Source organism: Mobula hypostoma, chromosome 7, assembly GCF_963921235.1.
Source record: "Mobula hypostoma chromosome 7, sMobHyp1.1, whole genome shotgun sequence".
NCBI classification, from domain to species: Eukaryota; Metazoa; Chordata; class Chondrichthyes; order Myliobatiformes; family Myliobatidae; genus Mobula; species Mobula hypostoma.
Genome location: NC_086103.1, coordinates 9,169,750 through 9,194,691, shown reverse-complemented (window position 1 = coordinate 9,194,691; position 24,942 = coordinate 9,169,750). Strand labels below are relative to the sequence as shown.

At 41.9% G+C, this 24,942-nt stretch overlaps 1 protein-coding gene across 1 annotated transcript; it reads left to right on the top strand.

The window, feature by feature from the left end:
* The first annotated feature begins 17,829 nt into the window (after window positions 1–17,829).
* LOC134349871 (protocadherin-10-like) lies at window positions 17,830–20,304 on the top strand. Its single transcript, XM_063054835.1, has one exon. It carries the CDS (start codon window positions 17,830–17,832, stop codon window positions 20,302–20,304), a length of 2,475 nt encoding a protein of 824 aa, XP_062910905.1.
* Window positions 20,305–24,942: the final 4,638 nt, after the last annotated feature.

The window sequence follows — 24,942 nt, the reverse complement described above, 5'->3', positions numbered from 1 at the left end:
CTATAGTGAAGGAGATAGAATTGTGGCCACTCCCTCCAAAATGCTGTTCCACCGATAGATCTGACTCCTGACCATGTTCATTTCCCAATACCAGATCAAGTACAGCCTCTCCTCTAGTTGGCTTATCTACATATTGCGTCAGGAAACTTTCCTGAACACACCTAAGAAACTTCACCCCATATAAACCCCGTTGCGCTAAGTAGACGCCAATCAATATTAGGAACGTTAAAATCTCCCATCACAATACCATATTATTACTGCACCGTTCCAGAATCTTCTTCCCTATCAGCTCACTGTTACTATTGGGGGGTCTATAAAATACACTCAGTGGAGTTATTCCCCCTTTCGCGTTCCTTGCTTCCACTTACACTGACTCAATAGACCAGCCCTCCAGGACTTCTTCCTTCTGTGCATCCGTGACACCATCCCCAATTAGCAATGCCACGGCCCACCTCTTTTGCCTCCCTCTCTGTTCTTTTGGGGAAATTTAAAGCCTGACACATTCAGCAGCCTTTCCTGCTCCTGAGACATCCAAGTCTCTGCAATAGCCACAACGTCATAATTCCATGTATTGATCGACGCTGTGAGTTCATCCGCCTTGTTTATGATACGACTTGCATTTAAATAGACACGACTCAAACCATCAGGCTGACTGTATCTTTGCTCTAACATCTGCTTATCCTTCCTCACTGTCACAATGGGGGCGTTGGAAGCGGACCCAAATGCAAGACACAGACACTGAAGTACAAGGGACAGGACTTCACCAGAGTAGGGACACGACAGGATACAGACAAGGAGCAGGGACAAGAATGCAGACTTGGGCTAGCACATGGACTAGACAGGGAACCCGGACAAGGAACTAAGAAATAGGAGCCTGGGCTAGGGAGAGCGGGACCAGGTCTAGAAAACATGAACTAGGAGACAAGGCTTGGACTCCGAACCAGAGACTGGACAAGGACCCTGAACCTAGGTCTTGCCTCGGGCTTGGGCCCCAGAACCAGGCAAGGACAGGACATTGCTTTAGGACAGGACGTGGTTGGGGTCTAGTGGCCTGAGCTTGGAGACAGGCTGGGGTCCTGAGGTCTTGGCTCTTGAGGCTTGAGCCTGGGGTCTTGGCTCTTGAGGCTTGAGCCTGGCGTCTTGGCTCTTGAGGCTTGAGCCTGGGGTCTTGGCTCTTGAGGCTTGAGGCTGGGGTCCTGGCTCTGGAGGATTGTGGCAGGGGTCTTGGGTCTTGAGGATTGAGGCTTGCAGGTTGGGGTCTAGTCTTGAGGCTTGCAGGCTGGGGTCTCGGGTCTTGAGGCTTGCAGGCTGGGAGCTGGTGTCTGGGAATGCGGAGGCTGATAACTCGGAGGCTGGAGCTCGGAGACAGTCTGGGAACTGTACCTCAACACAGAGCAGGGACTTATCCTTCGAGAAGCCGGGTTTCATCTTTAACACGACACCAACATGAAACAGGACAGTACATAGACATAGAGCCGGGACTTATCCTTAGACAAGCCAGGACTCAACTTTATCTCCGCACCAAGGTGGAATAGGTCCATCTGTCGGGTAACGGCAGAAAGACCTGACTTACCTCACGGAGGCGAGGACAAGAAGAGAGAAACACCAAAGAACGACAGACAGTTCTATCTCTGCATCGGGTTGCTCCGAGTAGCAGTTACGGCCAGAAATCTCGGCTGGCTACGGAAACAGCCAGATCCCTACCGAGCTCGGAGTGGCTGGAAGCCACTCAGCTGGCCGGGGAAACAGCCGAATACATATAGCAAAGACAGCTCCGACTACTGACAGCAAGGCTCCATGAGGGGTTGGTTCCCCAACGCGGCCTAAAGATGGCAAGTGGCCGCTCTAGCCTTCCGCCGGCAGGTTGCGCCCAGCGAATCTTGACAAGACAAACCAGCAGCCCACACTCTACCCCAAGGCTACTTACATTCCAAGCTCCAAGATGGGAATCAGGTGCCTATGATTAACTCAAACAAAACAAGGGACAGCTGGAAGACCCGGAATCCTGAGTCCACGGATCGGACCCTGAACCAGAATGCATACTCACGGACTGGACGATGAGACTCACAAACTCCCTACAAGCTGTCTCTATTTGTGCTCCAACCTCTCCATCCTCTGCCTCTTCACTAAGGTACCCATCTCCACCTGCAAATGTATATTAAACCCTCTCCAATAGCATTATGAACCCATAACCTCACCCTATCCCCACCACCACCACCACCAACCCGCCAGGATATTCGTCCCCCTCGGATTCAAGTGCAACCCGTCCTTTTTATACAGGTCGTACCTGCCACAGAATAGATCCCAATGAACCATAGAACCGTAGAACCATAGAAACTACAGCACAGAAACAGGCCCTTTGGCCCTTCTTGGCTATGCCGAACCATTTTCTGCCTAGTCCCACTGACCTGCAAACGGACCATATCCCTCCATACACCTCCCATCCATGTATCTGTCCAACTTATTCTTAAATTTTAAAAAAGAACCCGCATTTACCACGTCGTCTGGCAGCTCATTCCATACTCCCACCACTCTCTGTGTGAAGAAGCCCCCCCCCCAATGTTCCCTTTAAACTTTTCCCCCCTCACCCTTAACCCATGTCCTCTGTTTTTTTTCTCCCCTTGCCTCAGTGGAAAAAGCCTGCTTACATTCATTCTATCTATACCCATCATAATTTTATTTACCTCTATCAAATCTCCCCTCATTTTTCTACGCTCCAGGGAATAAAGTCCTAACCTATTCAACCTTTCTCTGTAACTGAGTTGCTCAAGTCCCGGCAACATCCTTGTAAATCTTCTCTGCACTCTTTTAACCTTATTTATATCCTTCCTGTAATTTGGTGACCAAAACTGAACACAATCCTCCAGATTCGGCCTTATACAACCTTATCATAACATTCCAGCTCTTATACTCAATACTTCGATTAATAAAGGCCAATGTACCAAAAGCTCTCTTTACGACCCTATCTACCTGTGACGACACTTTTAGGGAATTTTGTATTTGTATTCCCAGATCCCTCTGTTCCACTGCACTCCTCAGTGCCTTACCATTAACCCTGTATGTTCTACGTTGGTTTGTCCTTCCAACGTGCAATACCTCACACTTGTCAGTATTAAACTCCATCTGCCATTTTTCAGCCCATTTTTCCAGCTGGTCCACGTCCCTCTGCAGACTCTGAAAACCTTCCTCGCTGTCTACTACACCTCCAATCTTTGTATCATCAGCAAACTTGCTGATCCAATTTACCATATTATCATCCAGATCATTGATATAGATGACAAATAACAATGGACCCAGCACTGATCCCTGTGGCACACCACTCAGAGAAGCAATTTTCTACCACCACTCTCTGGCTTCTTCCATCGAGCCAATGTCCAATCCAATTTACCACCTCTCCATGTATAACTAGCGACTGAATTTTCCTAACTAACCTCCCATGCGGGACCTTGTCAAAGGCCTTACTGAAGTCCATGGAGACAATATCCACTGCCTTCCCTTCATCCACTTTCCTGGTAACCACCTCGAAAAACTCCAACAGATTGGTCAAACATGATCTACCACGCACCAAGCCATGTTGACTCTCCCTAATAAGCCCCTGTCTTATTATGATCCAAAAAATAAGAATCCCTGGCCCCTGGTCCAATCCTTCAGCCAGAAGGGAGAGGATCATGGGACGGGAGGCCTAGGGAGCACACATTTTAAGGCCTCCCAGTGGCCACACATTTTAATTCCACGTCCCATTTCCATTCTGATATGTCTATCCATGTCCACCTCTACTGTCAAGATGAAGCCACTCTTAGGTTGGAGGAACAACACCTTATATTCCGTCTGGGTGTCCTCCAACCTGATGGCATGAACATTTACTTCTCCAACTTCCGTTAATGTCCACCTCCCCTTCGTACCCCATCCCTTATTGACTGATTGATTGATTGATTGATTGATTTATTCATTTATTTATTTATTTATTCTTCCTTTTCTTTTCCCTTTTATCCTCTTTTTTCTCCCTCTGTCCCTTTCACTATAACTCTTTGCCCATCCTCTGGACTTTCCCCCCTTCCCTTTTCTTTCTCCAGAGGCCTTCCGTCCCATGATCCTCTCCCTTCTCCAGCCTCGTGTCCCTTTGGCCAAGCAACTTTCCAGCTCTTAGCTCCATCCCTCTCCCTCCTGTCTTCTCCTATCATTTCGGATCTCCCCATCCCCCTCCCACTTCAAATATCTGACTATCTCTCCTTTTAGTTAGTCCTGAACAAGGGTCTCGGACTGAAACGTCGACTGTACCTCTTCCTATAGACGCTGCCTGGCCTGCTGCATTCACCAACATTTCTTGTGTGTGTTGCTTGAATTTCCAGCATCTGCAGATTTCCTCATGTACTGATTGATTTTACGTGGTTTTCAACTTACGGCGCAGGGGTGTGGAAGAACAAAAATTCTGATTTTTTTCATTCAATTTTATTCGGATATGGTTCTTGTTTTATAATATGTTTTGCCTGATTGAGGTTGTGTGCAACTAATTTTCTTCTAATTTCTTAAATTTTTTTTCTATTTTTGGAAAAAATCTATTACTCCAATTTTATGGATATTTGAAATATTCTGGTTTTCAAGATATTCAACAACCGTTATATGGCCATGGTATCTATGACAGCTGGTAAAGCTTTACCTGCCATGTAAGATCACCGAGGAGTTTCGTGAACCCATTGGTAGTCGTTCTATTTGTTTCTCACTCTTCTCTGCTTCCTCGCAGTCGGCCACTGGTATAAAATTTCGAAGATCAATTCTGAGAATAGGATCAGCAAAACGTAATTCAAAGCGGGCAAAAAAAGATCTACAAGCTGAAAGTAATTTTAATTCTGCAACTGTAAATAAAATAATTCTGTGGAACTTTAAATCCTTCCAGCTTTAAGAAACAAGAGATCTACTGATTGGCCAAATAGCAATGAGATTCTCCACCAATCGCGAGCTGGGATGTGACGAGTGATCCGGACAGCCCCTTCACGACGCATCAACTTACGCGTCACATCGGGCACAGTGAAAAGAGGATAGCTAGCAGCTCGCTGGGATTTTTTTTTGCGGGGAGCAGGAATCCGCGAGCAACCATGGGCAAGAATGCAAGCATTTGAATGACATAGTTCGAGGAATTTCCAAGAGGTACGGGTAGTTTCTGTGTTGTTCTTTTGTTCTGTCTAATGCTGACTTGCTGTTTAAAGGACAATGGAGAAAACAGTCAGGGCCTAAAGCCTTTGGGATGATTTCTACGGGCAATGAAATATAAAATATATTGGTTGCTGAGATGCCAATACTGGTGCTGTATGTTCTTACTGTGGGATGTAGTGACTGGGCAGATTCGTTATTCTGTTCCTGAAGAACTACAACCGGGAGCCTTTGTTGGGAAAATCGTGGCCGATTTAGGTTTAGATGTGAAGCAGCTGTCGACTCGCAAATTGCGGATAGCGCCCAATGCAAGGAAGCAGTATTTCGACGTAAATTGGGAGAACGGGATTTTATTTGTGAAGGAAATTATCGACAGGGAACTGCTTTGTGGGTCGAATCCTGATTGCTACTTATCCTTAAACGCTGCGCTTGAAAATCCCCCGAGCCTGCATCCCGTGGAAGTGGAGATTCTCGATATAAATGACAATGCCCCCAGTTTCGCAAAGAGTCAGCTTCGCCTTGAAATCCTAGAGCCTGCAACACCGGGAATGAGAATTCCACTTGAGCCCGCACAGGATCCAGATAGTGGTACTAACGCCCTGAAAAACTACCAGCTCCAACCAAATGAATATTTTACTTTGGACGGACAAAGTCGCAATGCGAAGCGGAAACGGCCAGTATTGTTGTTACAGAAACCTCTAGACAGAGAAACAAAACCAACCCACAATTTAACTCTAATCGCTATAGACGGAGGTGTGCCTCCGAGATCAGGAACGACTGAGATTATAGTCACAGTGAAGGATGTTAACGACAATGCACCTGTTTTCTTCCAGCCTATTTATAAAGTTAGTTTGTTGGAATCTGCACCGAAAGGGACACTAATTATCACATTGAACGCGACTGATCTGGACGATGGCCTAAATGGAGAAATAGTGTATTCGTTCGGTAGCCATATTTCTGCCTCTACACGTAAAATCTTTGATCTGAATTCCAAAACAGGTGAAATCACACTCAGAGGGAGCTTGGACTATGAAGAGACTAAAGTCTTTGAAATTAATATACAAGCGATGGATAAGGGTCCTGGCGCTATACCCGAGTACTGTGACGTAGTGGTTGAGGTTGTTGATGTTAATGATAATGCACCGGAGGTCTCTCTGCGGTCTTCATCAACTACTGTTTCGGAGGAAGATCCACCTGGCACTGTAGTGGCTCTGTTCACTGCAGAAGACAGAGACGCCGGACAAAATGGTCAGGTGCAATGTCAAATTTCGAGCCAGCCACCCTTTCAGCTGGATTCATCCACGATGAACTATTACAGAGTACTCATACAACATCAGCTGGATCGCGAAAACGTCCCCAGGTATGATATTGCTATAACATGTATAGATTCTGGCAACCCTCCTCTCACCTCCACGAAAACCATGAGGGTGGTGGTTTTGGATATAAACGACAACGTCCCAAAGTTTTCTCACCCAGTATATACAGCAAATGTTATGGAAAACAACGTTATTGGAGCTTCCATATTTTCCCTGACGGCCTTCGATACAGACGCAGGGGAAAACGCACGACTGAATTTTTCTATCCTGGAGTCTAAGGTTCAAAATTCCTCAGTAGCCTCTTTTGTTTCAATTAATTCGGCGAATGGTGTAATATATGCTCAGAGAACTTTTGATTACGAGCAATTGAAGAACTTCCAGATCCAAGTTCAAGTGCGGGACTCTGGTGACCCACCGCTCAAAAGTAATGCCTCGGTAAACGTTGTTATCCTTGATCAGAATGATAATGCTCCGGTGATTATAAATCCTTTGCCCGAATACGGCTCAACAGCAAAAGAAACATTATCCAGGTTCGCAGAACCAGGATCCTTCGTTCTGAAGGTATCCGCTTCTGATGCCGACTCCGGTCAAAATGCACGACTCTCTTATCAGATTTTGCAGGCTACCCATCATAACCTTTTCACGATCTCTGCAGATACTGGCAAAATTTGGACTGTCCGTCGAGTTCTGAGCAAGGACGCGTCAAATCAAAGGCTTGTGGTTGTGGTAAAAGATAATGGGATACCATCCCTCTCTGCCACTGTGACTATAGTATTATCTGTGATTGGGACTGATAGTGGGAAGTACTCCAGTGCCAGTAGTTCCTCGGCAGATCAAAGGATCATTCCTGAACTGAGCCTTACCTTGGTTATAACTTTGGGAATAATATCTAGCATTTTCCTGATAATTTTAGTCATCCTCGCCGTTAAAGTTCACAAGAACAGGAATGCTGTGGTATACCAGCAGCGTTCCCTGGGTAGTTGTTGCTGCTTTGACTCAAGAGATTCTCTGAATGGAATTCAGAAAGCCAGTAAAAGCCTCCAGATATCGCCAAACTATGTTGAAGTGTTTGGGGGCGATCCGCTCTCCCAGAGATTTCGTTACGAATCATGTTCGACATTACAGTCTGTCAAAAGGGACATTATCGTTCCCAATAACTGTAGAACTTCTAAAGAAAATAATTTTGTGCTGAACGAATCGATCGGGAAAGAATGTACTGGAATGGCGAATTTTAAGAAAGACAGTTTCACGGAGGTGAGATGATTTTAAGCAGAGGGGTGTATTTGGATATGTTTTTTGCAAAAGAATTATTTTGGCAGCCCATCAATCTATTGAGGCATTTGGTAAAAAAATGTTTCTATGCTCATCTATATCCAAACGTCATGGTTTTGGGTCAGGTTATGGGATATTGACTATCTCATTATGTTTGGAAACAATATTGCTTTCGATGTGGTTCTGTCGAGGCATTTTTTAATCTCGCTAACCAATACTGTTTGATAATCTACTCAATTCTCAGCCTTCTCCAGGTGCAAAACAATTGTTTTATTTTTCTTCCAATCAAGCGCATTGCATTCCGTACTAATGATGTGGTCTCCTAAACATTGATTTTTTTGAATGACCCCTTGGAAGAATATATTTCGCCTCTTCAAGGCTTACCTCAAAATGTAGTTTAGCAAAGTCAACTCGTCATAGAGTTATACAGCACAGAACCGGAGACATACTCACCAGAATGTCCAATCAAAGCTTTCTCATTCATTCCCATTATTTACAATTTGCTAAAAATGCATCTGCGTCAATAACTTTTGTTTTCTCTCTCAGATACCACCACCGGTACTGCACAAGCTGGCCGCTATATTTCTTGACTACAGTAACGATAACATTTGAGAATATTGTTTCTAAAATGCATTTGATGATTTGACAGAAGCAACAAAATGCAGGGATCTTTTCAAATGTTATTTTTAAAGGCTTAATTACTATGACTATTTACACATTCAGCAATAGCTTAAAAAGATACATTAAACATATTGACCACATGGACAAATGGCTTCACTTCAGTTTAATTCCGTTCTGATCAGAATATTTTAACGGCAATACATCCTATGATCTAACACTTGAATATGCGAAAATTCCGTACTGTTAAGGCAACAGAAATGATATAATGCTCTTCGGTACTTGCTTTGGGAAATAGATCACTAAGCAAGATCTTATATCATATCCAAAACAATTTCCCTTCAGGACGTCTTTGTGAATGACCTTTGCAACCACCATGACTTTTATGGTACTGGTACTCACACTCTTATTTACTCCAGTGAGCCCCAGAGTTTTAAACTGGTAATTAGGAATGGTCTATTGTATAGGTCAGTTAAACGTAGCACTATCTTTGTGGTTCCGTAAGTTCATTGTGTTCAATGATTGGACTACGGAAAGTGTAAGTCGGGGAGGGAACACAGACCAATCCTCACAGAAAGATCAGAAGTGGAGAGAGTGAGCAAATTGAAGTTCTTGGGTGTCTATATTTCTGAGGACCCATCCAGGTCGCAACATATTGATGCGTGTATAAAGAAGGCAAGACGGCGTCTATATTTCATAAGAAGTTCGAGTAGACCTGGTTTGTCACCTAAAAGCCTCGAAAACTTCTACAAATGTACCGTGGCGAGCATTCTGAATGGCTGCATCAGCGTCTGTTTTTCTTTTGGGGGGGGGGGCAACTGCGCACGATCGAAGTAAACCGCAGAAATTTGTAAAATTAGTCAGCTCCACCGTGGATACTTGCCTCCGTAGTATCCAAGACATCTGCAACTACCATTAAGGACCCCAGCACCTAGAACATGCCATCTTCGCATTGCTACCGTCAGGAAGGAGGTACAGAAGTTGAAGGGCACACACTCAGCGATTCAGGACAGCTCCCTCTCCTCTACCATCCGATTTCTAAATGGACAATGAAACCACAAACACTATTTCAGTACGTTTTACATCTGATTGTGCAGTACTTATTTAATCTAACTAATTATATACACATATATACTTACCGTAATTCTATTTTCTCAGTATTTGTCATGCATTGCATAGTACTGCTGCCGCAGTTAACGGATTTCACGATATATGTCCGTGGTATTAAAGCTGATTCTGATTGTTCTTTTTGCAAGTAAGGGAGAGGAGGATTGACCATGCTCCTGAAAACTTCCATATTACGCTGTTCTCTAAGGCGGACAGGGCAAGCACCTAAGAAATTTTTGGCACTGCGATTTAAACAGGAAGTTTAAAGCAGAATATTGGGATTTGCAACTATATTTGGAGATGTATATCCAGCAATAATGGCGCGCATTTACAACCAAATTCTGACTATATTTGTCTGCTTGCATCTGTAGTAGAAACATATGGGAGAACATTTTTATAACCACAATTTACTTGCATCTGGATAAGAATTTATTTATTGATTATAGTCGGCATGATTTCTTGCACGGATGGGCATGGCTCGCATATCAGATTGATTATTTTTTTAAGAAATGACGAAGATTGTTGAGGAGTGTAGGAGGAGGAAATTGTCTAAGATTACCTTCGTAAGGCGTTTGAAAAATTGTCCCATGGTCCAGAAGAATACGTTGCATGGGATCCACGGTGAAATGATAAATTATATCCAGTTTAGACGTTTATAAAAAGAACAGGGTAGTAGAGTACTGTTTTTTAAAACTGGAGAACTGGTGATTTGCAAGCAAAGTTATTGGGTCTTTTTGATCATTGTAATATATAGCTGGATGAAATTAGAGGAGGTATAATTGCAGGTGACACAAAAATTGATATAAGATGTGGATAGTGAAGAAGATTGTCAAAGAATAAAGTAATGTATTGACCAGAAAGGACGTTGCGCAGATAACTGCCAAATGGTCTGTTATTGGGACGAGTGCGAGAGTTTGTATTTTGCGAGGTCAAAGGCTGGCATATAGATACAAATCTGCCTGAGTCATGCCACAAAAAACCCTCTCACTCAAAGTCAGCAAGACTAAGGAACTGGTTATTGAGTACTGGAGGACGAAACAAGAGGTCCATAAGCCAGTCCTGATCAGGGGATTAGAGGTACAGGAGCCTCAGGACCCATAACAGTAGGTTCAAGAACAGTTATTAACCCTGAGCTATCAGGCTCTTGAACCAGAGGGATAACTTGACGCCTGAGGAAGTCCTGCTGAAGGTTTTCGGCCCGAAACGACGATTGTATTTTTTTCCATACATGCTGCCCGGTCTGCTTAGTTGGAATAGGACAACTTCGATCACCAGAACATATAAAACCCTTTGATAAGTAGCTTTCATTGTAAATATATCGTACCGGCTGATTACTTTAGTCCTGCCCACTGTCTTTGTCTCCAGGACCTGGAAGAGGCTGGTGAACTTCATCTGGGGCAAAATGAGACATCGGGTCCCTGCTGTGGTCCTGAGTCTTCCGATCGCGGAGGGTGGTCAGACATTTACCCACCTGACGGCCCTCCGCTACAGGACTCTGCAGAGATGCCTGTTTTGCGACCACCCTCCGAGATGGCATGCGATGGGTGATGTATTTTCTTCGCCTAATGGGAAGGAAGTGCTCACCGAACCCAGGCCTTGGGATACCACGCGGGAGACGGTCGCGTAGAACGTGAGCTGTCCCGTGGCGATGCCCACTGTGCCCTTCTGTGACGCTCGAAAGCACTTCGTGTACGGGTTGCTCTTGTACACCTTTCACTTCTTTGCCTTCGTCTGCCGACCAGTTTCGCCTTGGCGATCTGTATTACCATCTGGCAATTCCCAGTGGAGATCTCCTTATGAAGGTCTTTCCCCTGTACTTCGGGGACCTAGCGTGGAAGGTGTTGCCAGGGACAGTATCGGGCAACAAGTCTTAAAGTGGGTTCAATGACACCCCGTCCACCTGTCCATTCTGTGGTCTGGAGAGGTCTGTGTACCACGTCTATATGGAGTGTGAGAGGTTGAAGCCCCTGTTTGAGTATCTGAAGGGGCTGCTGCTCAGGTTCTGGCTGGATTTCAGCCCCGCGCTCCTTATGTATGGATACCCAACACGGTAGTGGAAGGGAGCGCGAGAAGGATCTACCGGTGGGTTCCCTCCTGTGCCTGGCCAAGGTGGCCATTCACGGGATTAGGTAGCGGTCAGTCGCGCGGTCAGCGAATGCCCACAGCCTGCCCCTCTTCCAAGGATACGTTCGTACCCAGCTGTACTTGGAGAGAGAGTATGCTGTCACAATGGGTACAGTGGGGGATTTCCGGAAGCGTGCCCCCCACAGCGAATTGACTGTTTTATAGACAGTAATAATCATATCTTAATTTGAATTTATTCACTGTCTTATAGACACTTAACGTTTTTACTTTATGTATTTGATCGTGAGCTCCAGTGACATTGCGAATGCAGCTGCTCTGTCACTGCCCACCAATGCGAGCGCTAGAATCGCACGTTGCGCGAACTTCAAAAAACGGTGCTTATTTTTTTTTTTAATCGCGATCTCTCGCGGAACTGCGAGCGACCTCTCCCGGAACCCTAGTGTTCCACGGAACCCAGGTTGAGAAACGCTGCTATATGCTGATTCGTCATCATATTTGATTCAGTAATGGAGACTTAAATATGGAATTGCAACTAAACGTAGCCTCATAGTCATCAGTATAAGGCAAGTAGAGCAGATGCTGAGCACCCATCCTTGTGGAGTACCTGTGCTGATTGTGGAAGGGATGTTGTTGCCAATCCGAACTGACTGTCGTCTGCAAAAGAGAAAATCGAGGATCCAGTTGCACAAGGAGTTATTAGGGAATAGTCTTGACATTTTATTCATTAGTTTTGAGATTAGATTAGATTCAACTTTATTGTCATTGTGCCGGGAACAGATACAAAGCCAATGAAATGCAATCAGCACCTAACCAGAAGTGCAGAAGAATAGTATTATTTACAAAATAATTGCGAATAAAATATAAGTGCTACAGCACTCAAATATAAAAGTACTCAGACAGACCAATATGGGTGCAATACTGCTTAGCGCTGTGATGTGAGGTTCAGTAGGGTCACAGCCTCAGGGAAGAGGCTCTTCCTGTGCCTGCTGGTGCGGGAGCGGAGGCTCCGGTAGCACCTACCGGATGGGAGGAGAGTAAAAAGTCCATGGTTAGGGTGAGATGCATCCTTGATAATGCTTTTCACCCTGCCCAGGCAGCGTTTGATAATCGCAGATGATAATAGTATTCAATGACGAGCTGTAGTCAATGAAAAACATCCTGATTTATGCACCTTCGTTGACTGTTTTCAGGGTGGACTGAAGAGCCAATGAAAATAGTATCTCTGTTGATATGTTGTGATGGTAGTCAAATGTAGCGGATCCAATCATTTTTCATTCAGGCATTCAAATTCTCAAATCATCAAACTCTCAAAGCACTTCGTCACTGTGGAGACAAGTGCTAATACACGATAGTCATTGAGGCCGTTTACCACGTTCTTCTTAGCCACCGGTATAATTGCACCCTGCTGAATTCAGGTAGGTACCACAAACCGCAAAAAATGAGAGTTTAAAAATATCGCTGAACACTCCAAGCAGTAGATCAGCACAGGTATTTAGTACTTAGCCAGGTACCCTGTCGAGGCTGGATGATTTCTTTGGGTTCATCCTCCTGAAGGATGCTCTCATGACGGCCTTAGAAATTGAAATCAAGTGTCCTCGGAGCTGTGGGAGTTCTTAAAGGTTCCTCCATGGAACAGTCAAAGCGATCATAAGAAAAGGTATTGAGATGGGAGAGAAGCTTTGTTGTCACATATGTCGCCTGGTTTCGCGTTGCAGGCGGTGACAAAATTCAAGACCTGCTAGACCTACCGATCATTCTTTAGTGATTCATGTTTGGTCTGTAATTACCACTTCACACGTTGGCAGGCTATCCGAAGATCGTACTTTGATGAATTTTACTTAGCCGCCAGATCAGAATCCCACTGATCTGGCCCTCAACAAATTGCGGATCATGGTTCTACCAGGACTTACAGACCGTAAGACCAAAAGACGTAGGAGCAGAATTAGGCCATTCAGCTCCGCCATTCCATTATGGCTGATCACATATCCCAAGATCCCAGTCAGCCCCATACGCCTGCCTTCTTATCATATACTTTGAAGCCCTGACCGATCAGTAAACGATCAATTCCGCCCTTGATATATCCACGGACTTGGCCTCCACGGCAGTCTATGGCAGAACACTCCACAACTTCACGACTCTCTGGCTATAAAAAAAATCCTCCTTACCTCTTATCTAAACGCTCGTCCTTCAAATTTGAGGCTGTGCTCTCTTGTGCTGGATACCCCAGAACAAGATACTTGTTCTTGTTCTTGTTCCTGATCATAGTGTAACAGTGGTCGAGTATGTGCTACAGGCAATGAGCTGATAATAATTGGACAGGGATTACTTCAACTAAATCCTCAACAATGATTTGAAAGGTGCTGTGGGTAGGCTGTTTCTTGTTTGACGATAACGGCATTCAATACTGTACTTCGAAAGTTTGTTTCACGTCTGACTTTGACGGTATGCAAAGTGCCGTCACGATCACGCAGGAAAACTCTCTTGGTAAGTTGATCGGTCGGCACGTAATCATTAGAGGTTCCAGGTCGGAGTGGGGGGGGGGGGGGAACAAGAGAGCGACAAGACCATTGCGTCGGAGCACCATAAAGAGATTATCATGAAACACAGACCCCCACCTTTTGTCTTCTCCAAATCTACAGTCCGGTCCATCCTGTATATCGAGAAGCTCTCGAGTCTTACCAATGTATCCGGATTTTCCAGTGTGAGCCATATCTCTGTGAAGCAGATAACTCAGTAATCCTTCGTTTCCCTCCAAATCAACTGTCTTGCCCTTAGGTCGTCTGTTTTTTTTTCAACAGCAAGTATACATTTGCTAATAAGATGCTAAGTAGAGGAAGTCTCATGCCTCGGCGTTTCAGCCTGGCTTGAAGTCCTCCCCTCTTCCCTCTCTTACGGCCATGGCGATGTACCTTTGCCCTCTTAAAGGTGTCATACCTGCATGCTTGTGAGTTAATTCCGCCCAGTCCTTTGGAAGAATGTGAAATCGGTAGTTCGTAAAGACGTTTCAAGACTACGTTACTTAAGTGGAAATTATAGGCTGCAGATTGCAGTGGGAGTAGTTCAGAGGAAATATATTTAGAAATTTTGTTCGATGTCCGCCACACGTCACCTTGGTTCACCGGCACCATTTGCCACTAGGTTGATTTAAAAGAAGCAGGAAACGTTGTTTACATGGTCTGATAATTTTCAGTATTATTGATGTTACACACATTTGCAAGTTAGCGTTGTTCTGCGCAATAAGGACCGGTACAGTGCATGTGATGTAAAAAGTTTTGGGAATTCGGGGATTGAGACCCATCTCTGCTGTATACTTTTCTATTATTTTACATAAAATGACCGAGCTGTATTGGGAATTTTCTGAGCATTAGTGAAAGTCAGAATCTTATTGAAAAAAATGTGACTGAATATTTGATAGTCTCCTTTTTAAAGTGATGTACACCCCTTATTTTAGGCGATGGTCAATAACCAATAGTTGCCATGCACCGTTGTGCTAGTCGTCACTGTTGTTGTTATTCAGTTGTTAGTCAAGTCCGACTCTTCGTGACCTCATGGACTCCTGCACTCCAAGCCTTCTTGTTGAAAACTGTCTCTCTAAGATCCCCCAAGGTCATACGCATTGTCTGAGTAATATTATTTATTCATCGTAGCCTCTGTCATCATCTACGTCTTTTACCTTCTGCTTTACCTAACATGAGAGTCTTCCCGAGGAATCCTGTTTTCTCATGATACAAAATATTTGATTTGTCACTACATACCTTGCAAATGAAATTTGTCCTGGGCTGGCTGCATGAAGGCACTGTTTGCTTCATTGGAATTCGGAACGCAATTTGATAGTGCGAGATCATCAGCAGTCATCCATATTTATAAGTGCTATTGAAGTCGTTGAAGATAAATGGTCAAACAGGCCATATGATCTGAGATCCCATGGATGTCAATTATTATTTAGAGTTGTACCGATAAAGCAACTCTTCTAATTATTTCGAGATGGTTCGAAGTTATTTTAATGGTATTTTAACTGCTGAGGAATGTTTGCCAGCTTTCTCCCTTTTAAGATCTCGTGTTCAAACAGATCAGTCATTTAAAACTTTTAACAACGCAAACAGGCATCAAAGATACCAAGGATCTATTTTAAAATGGGAAATATGACAGAAGGCAAAACTATGCCTGCCATAAATACTTTCAATCAAGTCGCGTGTGCGGTTGCGCGCGAGATAAATAAAGGAATGAGAAAACAACAAAAATATTTTCGCATTTAGATCTCAATATAGAATAACTGAGACCACGAATATTAAGCTCAGATAGCCGTCCTGGGTCAGCAAGATTCAAAGAGTTTTTATTATTTTCAGAACTTGTTAACATGACATTCACATCGCAATTCCAAAAATATAAATAACAACAAAATACCTGTATTCTTTTCCAAAATGGACCATCCGAAAGTCACTAGGAGCTAAACTTAAATCAAGTCTTCCCAAAGCCCTGTCTTAAGTCTCTGCATAAAGATAACCACCGATAGTGATTGAACAATGCTCGTGATGTTTCACTGATACTTATGAATTTTGGGTTAGAGTAAATAGACCAGTTACTATCTACAAATCTGAACCATGAATAATTCTTGACCAGTGACAGTAACGAATGCATGATGGGTATAGCTTTGTCGAAAGTAGCCAAGGCACGGTCATTTGGAATGACGTCATTTAATAGAACCACCGATAAAAACTAAGGAACTAATTAAACATCATTTCGCTAAATAAACAAATAAACAAAGTTTTATGTCGCGTATAGTTGTAGTTTACAATATATGCTGTAAAAAGAAATCCATTTGCTTCACTGAATGTTAGTGAAAACTGCAAAATCAGTTCCAAATGTGCTTGTATCGAAGACGTTGGAAGAAACCAATGATAGTTTACAAATAAATTACGGATCATATATCATCTCATTCACCGGATACATTTACATGTAATAGGAACTTGCTATGGTGTGTTGGTGCTACATGCAACAAGCAACAACACCACCAAACAATTATAAAGCATAAATATTCATATAAAGTAAGTTTGCAAGTACGAATATTGAATACAATGTGCAAGTATGCTTAAATACCAACATGTATTTATAATGTAGCAGCATTATAACAAGTGGTTTAAAGTGTTTACAGTTCAGTGCAGTGACTGAGGTAATAGATGGAGGGGGTGGAGTTTCTAAATGGAATCGTTAATTATATTAACTCTTTGAGCGAAGAAACTTTTAAGATGGACTTAAGTATTATTTTTAAACGCCCTATAGAGATGTCCAAAACTAAATTTTTCGAAAAGGCAGCAGTTGCGTGGGTAGTGTCCACCATGATTTTTCCTGCCGGCTTCTTTGTACTGGTCACAAACTTCAGGTCTTATATATTCGAATATTGGTGTCATATATTCCAATATTAATGTTTTCAGCAAATTATTGAAAGTGGTACATTTTCCTTCTCGCAGACGCTGCCAAACATATGTAGTTCTTCCAGTATTTGCGGTCCTTTTTCAAAGCTTCAATATTTTACATTTCTACTTTAAGTTTGTTCATTTGGGTAAATCGTACCCATATTTGTCACTCGAAATGCAGACCATGACAGTAAATTGAAAATATAATTCCTGATTAAATGCCAAGCGATACCATGGCTCTGTAGACTCATAATCAAGAGCTCAAAATGGTTGTAAGTTGAGGAAAGAATAATATACCTGTGTCAAATTTGGGGTTAGATTTTTGAGTCCAATGCAGCTTTGTCGCCTCATAAACAATTTGTTCATACTTAGTGTTTAATATTTTAATTTGAATACAGATTCTGAGAAACCTGATGAGCAGAACACAAAACCAAACAAAAAAGTAATATCCAGAGGCAGAAAGAAATTTTAATTGTACAACAATAAATACAATTCTGTGCACCTTTTTTTCCCAGCTCGCTTTAAGAAATGTGCAGAATCGTGATTGGTGCATATGAATAAGTTTCTCCACCAATCGGGGGCTGAGATGTGATGAGTGATCCGTACAACCCCCTTCATGACTCAGCCGCCATCACGGAAGATCAGACACAGTGAAAACGGGATAACCAGCAGCTCCGTGGAATTTCGGCAGTAATGCTCTTCCAAATTTAAGCAAAATGCGAGTATACGAATGATTTTTTTTGAGATACGTAAAAGGTACGAGTTTCTTTGTGTAGTTATTTTGTTCTATTTAACGCCGGCTCACTGCTCCACAGGAAAATGAAGGAAATAATCGGGGCATGAAACAATTGGAATGAATTATCCTGGCAATGAAATATAAAATATATTGGCTGGTAAATTTGCAATTATTATTCTGTGCGTTCTCCCGGTGGGATGTTGTATCTGGTCAGATCAATTATTCTGTTCCTGAAGAACTGCAACCAGGAGCCTTTGTTGGGCAAATCGCAGCCGATTTAGGTTTAGAAGTGAAGCAGCTGTCGGTTCGAGGTTTACGGATAGGGTCCGGTCCTGGGAAGCAGTATTTCGACGTAAATTTGGAGAATGGGATTTTATTTATGAAAGAAATTATCGACAGAGAACTCCTTTGTGGGTCGAATCCCGATTGTCGCTTATCGTTGGAAGTTGTGCTTGAAAATCCCCTAAACCTGCACCCGGTGGAAGTGGAGGTCCTGGATGTAAATGATAATGCTCCTAGTTTCCCGAAAAGACAGCTTCGCCTTGAAATCATGGAGCTTGCAGCACCGGGTATGCGATTTCCTCTTGAACCCGCGCACGATCCTGACATTGGCACAAACTCTTTGCAAACCTACCAGCTAGAACCAAATGAGTATTTTACACTGGACGTGCAAAGGCGTAGCGGGAAGGGAAAACGGCCAGTGTTATTGTTACAGAAGCCTTTGGACAGGGAAACGATACCAACGCACAATGTGACGTTAACAGCTAAAGATGGCGGTTTGCCGCCGAGATCAGGGACTGCTCTGATTATAATCACAGTGAAGGATTTTAACGACAATGCGCCTGTTTTCTCACAGCCGGTTTACAGAATCAGTCTGTTAGAATCTGCACCGAAAGGAACCCTGGTGATCAAATTGAACGCGACTGACTTGGACGATGGCCTCAATGGAGAGATATTATACTCATTCCGTAGCCATATTTCTGCCGCTTCTCGTGAGCTCTTTGACCTGAATTCCAAAACAGGTGAAATCAGACTCAAAGGGAACTTGGACTATGAAAAAAACCGCGCGTTTGAGATTAACATACAGGCGATGGATAAGGGTTCTGGCGCTGTTCCCGAGTACTGTGAGGTAATGGTTCACGTTATCGATGTGAATGATAACGCGCCTGAGGTAAATTTGCGATCATTGCAAGCCACTGTTTCTGAGGATGCACCACTTGGGACAGTCGTGGCTCTCTTCAGTACAGAAGACCGTGATTCCGAACAAAATGGTCAAGTACAATGTCACATTCCAAAGCAATTGCCTTTCAATTTAGATTCCTCTATAAAGAACTATTACAGAATTCTTGTGAAAAATCAATTGGATCGCGAATACACATCAAAATACGATATTGTTGTAACATGTACGGATGCGGGAGACCCTCCAATCACCTCTAAGAAAACCATCCGAGTAGAGGTTTCAGATATAAATGACAACGCACCGGCGTTTTCTCGCTCTGTATACACAGCGAATGTTATGGAGAACAACGTGGTTGGGACTTCCATATTTGCTATGACAGCCTTTGATTCAGATGTAGGCGAAAATGCTCAAATAATCTTTTCTATCTTTGAGTCCCTGGTTCATAATTCCTCAATAAGATCGTATGTCTCAATTAATTCTTCGAGTGGTGTCATTTATGCTCAGAGATCTTTTGACTATGAACAATTGCAAAGCTTCCAGATTCATGTTCAAGTGCGGGATTCTGGGGAGCCAGCGCTGAAAGATAATGCTTCAGTGAACGTGGTTATCCTTGATCAGAATGATAATGCTCCGGTGATTACACATCCTTTACCCGAATACGGGCCAACAGCAATAGAAACAATATCCAGGTTTGCAGAACCTGGATCCTTGGTTGTAAAGGTATCGGCAACCGATGCCGACTCTGGTCAAAATGCTCGACTCTCTTATCAAGTTTTTCAGGCCACCCATTATAATCTTTTTACTATTTCCGCAGACACTGGTGAAGTTTGGACTATCCGTCGAATTCTGAACAGGGATGCCTCTAATCAAAGGCTGGTGGTGGTCGTAAAGGATAATGGAATCCCATCACTCTCTGCCACTGTGACTATAGTATTATCTGTTGTTGGAACAAATATTGAATCATTTCCAAGCGTCAGCAGCTCGTCCTCAGATCCGAGGTACACACCTGAACTGAGTCTTTCCTTGGTTATAGCTTTGGGAATAATATCAAGCATTCTCTTCATAATTTTAGTCATCCTTGCCATTAAAGTTCATTTAAACAGGAATGGCATGGTCCACGGGCACTATTCCCTGGGTACTTGTTGTTGTTTTGAATCAAGAAATTCTTGGAATGGAATTCAGAAGGCCAGTAAAAACCTTCAGATACAACCGAACTATGTTGAAGTGTTTGGGGGCGATCCGCTCTCTCAGAGATTCCGTTACGAGTCATGTTCGACATTGCAGTCTAACAAGAGGGATTTCGTCGTACCCAACACATGTAGAACATCTGCGGACAAGAATTATGTGCTTAGCGAAACTATCGTGAAAGAAAACAATGAAATGGTGAAGTCTGAAAAATACAGTGTGGCCCAGGTGAGGAAATTTTAAGCAGAGAATATAATCTTCAAATGTTCTGTTTGTGTACAGGTGTGCTACCACATTATCATCATATACCGTGTGGGAATCTTATTTTGTGTAACCATTCTATTTCCAAAAGATACTATCGTTTGTTTTATGGGTCAGTAACTATGTCACCATATTATGTCCTAGATACAGCAATGTTTTCCATACTTTTCATATTTTTAGAGGCGTTTTAATCCCTGTTAATACCATACTTAGCTATAGGTCAGTAGATTATACACCCGTTCTTATACCCAAACATTCCTCCCGGTAAAAAGCAATTCTCACATTCTCCTTCCAGTCTAGTGCATTGTATTCCGTGCTCGCAATGTGGTTTCATTTAAAATGACAAATATGAATGTAGTTTGAGTGACCACATTGAAAAATACTTCCTGTTAACAGACAATCTGTTGGAAGAACTCAGTGTTCAAGATGAATCTGTGGGAGCAAATAAAGTGTCAAAGTTTCTAATCAAAACCTGAATCAAGACTCAATTTTAATATCGTTGTTTAATACCCGTTTTAAATTCTCGTGATTAGTCTCTAGAGGTGTCTTAGCCCCAGATGTCGTTCTCTTTACTTATGCATTGTACACTAGTTCTGACTTTGTATAACTTCATTATTCCTAAGAAACTTAACCTTAACGGGGGAATAAACCATATATTTCATTCCTACATGATTTAGCTCTTGTTACTCATTATGCAGTTCAATGAATTATTCTTCATGCTGTACTTTTGTATTACATGCGCCGTATCAATATTTATCTAGAAACATTTATCTGCAGCTGTATAACTCAAGTTTTTTCTCTCTCCATAGATGCTGCTTGATATGTTGGTTATATCCTATGCACTCTTTTATTTCAGATTTCAAGAGAGCCATGTCTGCAGTTTTTCCCAGTTCCATCACATTTATTCCTGTGAATTTTCCTCAGTTGTTCTTCCAAAGTTTAATGGTCTCCATTTGAAACCTTGCCGCTTCTGCATGTCTTGCTAGCACGTGAACAACTTTTGGTTGCAATCACTGAGCTATCCTGAACTCTTATCATTTTACTTCCCAGTCGATCACCCACCTCAAACATAATAAACCTAAAATGGCTGTTTCATCATCTTCTCCAATATAAAGTCATCGACCCAAAACATAAATATTGCTCCCCCTCTCAATGAATGTTATGTTCCCTGCTGAGTATCTCCATGCTTCTTTTTTTTCAGCGTTTAAATTCGTTTAAAATTTAATCAAGACATATGTGCCAATAAAAATATCTAGGCAAATGTTGCGAAAACAATGGCATTCGAGGTAACATCTTTTACGTTCGATCTCTCTTCCATGCACCATTTCTTCTTTGAGGTGAGCATGATTAAACGTTGACACCCTTTCTCGAAAAGAAGCAGAAAAATGATCGACAGAAAAATAGTGTTTTTAAAGCTGTTTCTGATCACTATCCGACTGTAGTTTAGTGGACTGGTTACACACAAGCTGGATATTGTATTTCCCGAACTGCAACAGTGATGACATGATAATACCTCAAAATATTGTTTGCAAGATGCATTGGGATGTCCTTATTGGAAGCCTTTTAAAAGTTTTATTTGATCTTCGCATTGTCTTCTACGAATTGCAAGACATTATATTCATGCAAGTAACCACGTAAGTACAGAGCGCTTGTCTTCAGAATAATTAATTTCTGGTCTAAACACTTTAACAGGTTTCGATGCCACGGTTTAACATTTGAATGTCCAGAATTTTCTTACTGTCAAGCCAATAGAAATATGCATATTTGTCTTCTGGGTTTGGAAATGGATCACGAAGACTGTTCTTCTCTTTTGCCTCATAGATAATTCTCCTTGGGACGTAGATGTGAATGCTTTTTTGACCAACCATAGTCATTATGATAAAGATGTTCACATTTGAGGGTCGTTGAGTGAGTCCTAGAGTTTTTGACTCTATAATTATGAAGAGGCAACGGTATATTTTTTAGTCAGGGAAATGTGGCATATTTATCCTGGTGCTCTAAGTCTATTGTCTCTTCGTAAGCACGTAATAGGAGTATTGTGCATTCTCCTGAATGGTTGTATATTGCTCTACATGCTACTGTGGACTGGGAGATTGTCTAACAAATATTATGTACTACGAATTAAGTTGGAAGATTTGTCCAGAATATTGTTAAGTTTTCGAAATGAGTTATACATCCAGCAACGAAATATTGATCTGGTAATTGCTTTGATTCGTGAGTTTTTAGACGACACGTAGAGTGACGGAAATTTGGAGATATGGATGGTGACAAAGTTACATGATATAGATCACATGGAAAGTTGTAAGAAGAAGTGTAAGATGGAATTTAAACCAGATGTGTATGACGTTCAAATAAGAGGATCCTTAGTTTAGGATCACTGACGTTTAGAGGAATTTTGGGGAGGAAATACTTAATTCCCTGGAACAGGAAACGTGCAAGTGTTACTGAAGGCATTTACATTGCGTCTATCATTGGTTAGGTGGAATAATGGGGAAAAAAGTCAGAAAAAGTGTCGTATGTGTAAAATTTAATATCGGACAAATTTATAAAATTATTTGGCGTTCCCTTCGGCAAACTATGAAAGGTGCTGACCTTTTGGAAATGGTGCAGCAGACATTTGCCAAAGTTTTGCATAGAATTGCTTAAAGTAAATGACCTATGAGAGATGCTTGACAAACGTGGAATTCCTTTTCTTGTGTACCAGCGGCTGAGAGACAATTATATAGAAACATATAACATTATGAGTGAGCTAATTACAATACATTGGCAGAGTGCTGCAAATGGTGGAAATATCAAATACTGGAGGCCATTGATTTCAGATGCTGGGGACTTGAGAAAAGTTCAAAGAGTATTTGCGGGCAAGTTTTGGTCTTTACGCAGAGAATTGTAGATACTTGTAACTAAAAAACGATGGACTTAAAAGGAATGGATATGATAGCAATGTTTAATAGACGACGAGACAGATACTCAAACAGGCATGGAATAAAAGAATACGAAGCGTATGCCCACAATTGCGATTGGTCAGGCATGCTTGCTGACATTTCTATTTTCTTTCCATGTCTGCTGTAAATCTGGAAATATCTCAGAAACATGACCCTTTTCATTTCAAATACTTTATGCAGCGTTTTTTTTTAAATTATGGTAAATAGTGACACCGATTGCCACAAGAGACTTATCATGTTGTATAATTTACTCGGGTTGCTACTAGATCAGCGGAATAACAATGGGAAAAGCCTACCACAAGTGCTGGATACAGCCCAGTCCATCACAGGGATAAAAAGCTCCACCGTTTTGAGCATATCTGCAAGGAGAATTGCCCTAAGAAAGCAATACCCATCGTCAAGGACACCTACCGTCAAGGCCATTTTCTATTCTTGCCTTCGCCATCGGGAAGGAGGTAGAGAAGCCTTAGGTCCCACATCACCAGGTTGAGGAACAGTTATTGCCCTTCAAACATCACACTCATAAACCAGCGTCAACGCACTTCCCTCACCTCAATTCTAAACTGATTCCACAGACCCACTTTCCTGGACTCTACAACTCATGTTGTTAATACTATCTATCTATTCATTCATTTATTCATCAATACGTTCATTCATTTACTTATTTAATCATCTATTCATGTGTTTGCTAATTTATCTATCTATTTATTTGTTAACCTACTTGTTATTTAACGATTTATTTATTTGTCTGTTTATTAATTTATTATTTGCTATTTTATTTCCACAGTTTGTCTTTGTTGTTGGTTGCTGTACATTGTTTTTTTGTAAATTTTTGATTGAATATAGCTTTTCAAAGACTCTATTTTATTTCTTTGTCCTATTGTTATTGCCTGCATGGAAATTATTCCCAGAGTAATATATGATGACGCTTACGTACTTTGATAATGAATTTATTTTGAAAGTTCAAACTTGAAATATTATAAACTACAAATAAAAGTTAATTGATGAGCTAAGGGACATAAGCAACTGTAGTTCTACTGAGACTTCAGAAATGAAAATAAAGTACTATGAGAATGATGAAAAACAGATTAATTTATACATAATGCAGAAAACTTTTTCATTTTGATAAAATAAATTAATATATTATTTTGTTATTGATGCTAATGACATGCAACAACAGTTTTACAGACTATTAATTAATTGATGATTATAGTTGAAAAATTGTGATGCAGATACATTACTGCATATGATCATGGTTTTCACCGCTATTGTTTTGATACCTGACCTTTAAAGTATTTAGTGCCTTTGTTCCTGAAAATTCGGTTCTAAAGCAACCATTTCACAGAAATCTGAACGATGCAAACTGCTCAAAGGAATTTCAATTGTGCAACAAAAATTAGAACCAAATTCTGCACTTCTTGCTTTAAGAAGTGAGCTGCACTCTCATTGGCCAGATATGAATGCAATGTTGTTCACCAATCAGAGGTTGAGATGTGCCTGGTGATCCGCACAGCTCCTTAAATATGCAGCCGCCATCTTCTAAGTTCAGACGCCGTGAAAACTGGATAACAGCAGATCGGGAAGGTCTGTGTGCGATTTACTTCGAATAGAAGACAACATGTTAACATTTACATGAAAATATTACTGCAATTTCGAAGAAGGTATAGATATATTCAGC